Genomic DNA, 2,097 nt, shown 5'->3' on the forward strand with positions numbered 1-2,097 from the left:
GGCCGGGCCTGCCCCAGGAATGGGGGAGCTGGGGTGCGGGGGGCCTTGAGGACCTGCCAGGCCGAGGAGCTGCCTATCCCCCGGTCACCCAGCCCCGGAGCCCTTTGCTCCCGGGACGCATTAGAGTCCCGTGAGTTGGAATCCCAGCCGAGAAATGCCCAACTTTGGGTCTGGGCTGCCTCTTCCTGCTCCGCGCGCCCGCGCTGACTGCTCTCTCCTCCGGTCTCTGTCATCTCGGTCTGTCTCTTTGTCTCTGGTGGTTTCCCCTTCCTCCCCCATCCTGCTCCCCAGAGAGGAAGACCCGGAGGTGGCCTGCCCACTGCTTTCTCACACACACACTCTCTCACTCTTTTTCCAGTTTGCAAACTCAGCTCTGGAGTTCGGCAGCGACAGCAGCAGGAAAAACCTGCCCCTGCCCCCCCTGCTCGCCGCCTCCCCTCCCCTGTTCTCCCTTCACCAGCCAGGCACCCCCAGTTCCTGCCAGGCCCTCCCACCATGTCGGACCCAGACGTCCCCAGGGGCCCCGATGTCCCCGCCATGTGGCTCCCCTGTTCTAGGGGTGCCTGAGCCCCTTCGAAGAGCCACTACCGCCCCGCCCCCCGCCCACTTTGGCCCCATCCTGAGCCCCCGGGACCATGAGTGGGGGCAAGAAGAAGAGTAGTTTCCAAATCACCAGCGTGACCACGGACTATGAGGGCCCCGGGAGCCCTGGAGGTCCAGACTCCCCTGCCCTGCCAGGCCCTACCGGGCCCCCACCCCGCCTGCCCAACGGGGAGCCCAACCCAGAGCCAGGGGGCAAGAGCACCCCCCGGAATGGCTCCCCACCGCCCGGGGCCCCTGCCTCCCGTTTCCGGGTGGTGAAGCTGCCACAGGGCCTGGGAGAGCCTTATCGCCGAGGCCGCTGGACGTGTGTGGATGTTTACGAGAGAGACCTGGAGCCCCCTGGCTTTGGCCGTGTCCTGGAGGGGATTCGTGGGGCCTCAGGGGGTACTGGGGGCAGATCTTTGGATTCCAGGTTGGAGCTGGCCAGCTTGGGCCTGGGTGCCCCTATCCCACAGCCAGGCCTGTCTCAGGGTCCAACCTCCTGGCTTCTCCCTCCTCCCAGCTCCCCTGGACTTCAGGCCCGCTCCTTCACTGGGGGGCTGGGCCAGCTGGCAGTGCCTGGCAAGGCCAAGGTGGAAACACCCCCTTTGTCAGCTTCCCCACCCCAGCAGCGCCCCCCAGAGCCTGGGGCTGGAGATAGCGTGGGCACATCCCGGGCTGCCACGCCCCTGTCCTCCCTGAGGGTGGAAGTGGAGGCCAGGGGCTCCACAGCTGGAACTCCTCCACTGTCCCGGACTAAGGATGGAGCCCTGCGACTGAGGATGGAGTTGGTTGCTCCAGAGGAGATGGGGCAGGTAAGAGCTGGGTTCCAGGGTGGGGGGAGACACCTGAGGGGTGGTGCTTGACCATCTTGGCCTTGGCCTCCACCTCCATACTGACTTCTTCCTACGCCATCATCACCTCCTGTCAGATCACATAGCCCCTCTTTTTTCTTCCTGCCATCTCACTTGGAGTTCCTTTTCTACTCCTCACACAGCCTTTGTTTTCCGTCTCAGACTCCTTCTTCTCTACATTCTTTTTTTTTTTTTTTCATTGATCTCAGAGGAAGGGAGAGGGAAAGAGAGATAGATACATCAATGATGAGAAAGAATCATTGATTGGTTGCCTCCTGCACAACTCCCACTGGGGATCGAGCCCACAACCTGGGCATGTGCCCTGACCAGGAATTGAACCGTGACCTCCTGGTTCATAGGTTGATGCTCAACCTCAGCCACACCAGTCGGGCTCTTTTCTACATTCTTTAGCCTTTCATTTGTCTTTGGCCCAAGTCTCCATCTCCATGTAGCCAGCCTCACCATCTCTCTATCACAGAGATGTGCCCTTCTCACTGTGGCCTTAACCTTCTATCTTAGGCATTGAGGGTGGAGGCCCCATGTTTGGGCCTCTGGGAGAGGAACTGCCAGAGTTGGGGGAGAGGCAAAAAAAGTAGGCATTCTGCTGTCTCTCCTTTGCGGCCCCATTCCCAAGGTGTGTGTGTGTGGGGGGGGGGGGGTT

The 2,097-nt window shown here is 61.5% G+C and overlaps 1 protein-coding gene across 2 annotated transcripts in view; it reads left to right on the forward strand.

Annotated features, from left to right (window-relative positions):
• The first annotated feature begins 6 nt into the window (after positions 1–6).
• TSC22D4 (TSC22 domain family, member 4) overlaps positions 7–2,097 on the forward strand; it is a 10,944-nt gene continuing 8,853 nt past the window's right edge. The window contains exons 1-2 of one of the 2 annotated variants that reach the window (XM_005861141.2): positions 7–130; positions 359–1,397. In XM_005861141.2, the coding sequence (XP_005861203.1) occupies positions 636–1,397 (762 nt within the window). In that variant the 5' untranslated portion in view covers positions 7–130; positions 359–635. Of the gene's footprint in view, positions 131–152; positions 238–358; positions 1,398–2,097 lie in introns of those variants that run through there. The other variant, XM_005861142.2, reaches the window with a different exon arrangement.

Source organism: Myotis brandtii, unplaced genomic scaffold (assembly GCF_000412655.1).
Source record: "Myotis brandtii unplaced genomic scaffold, ASM41265v1 scaffold1441, whole genome shotgun sequence".
Lineage (NCBI taxonomy): Eukaryota > Metazoa > Chordata > Mammalia > Chiroptera > Vespertilionidae > Myotis > Myotis brandtii.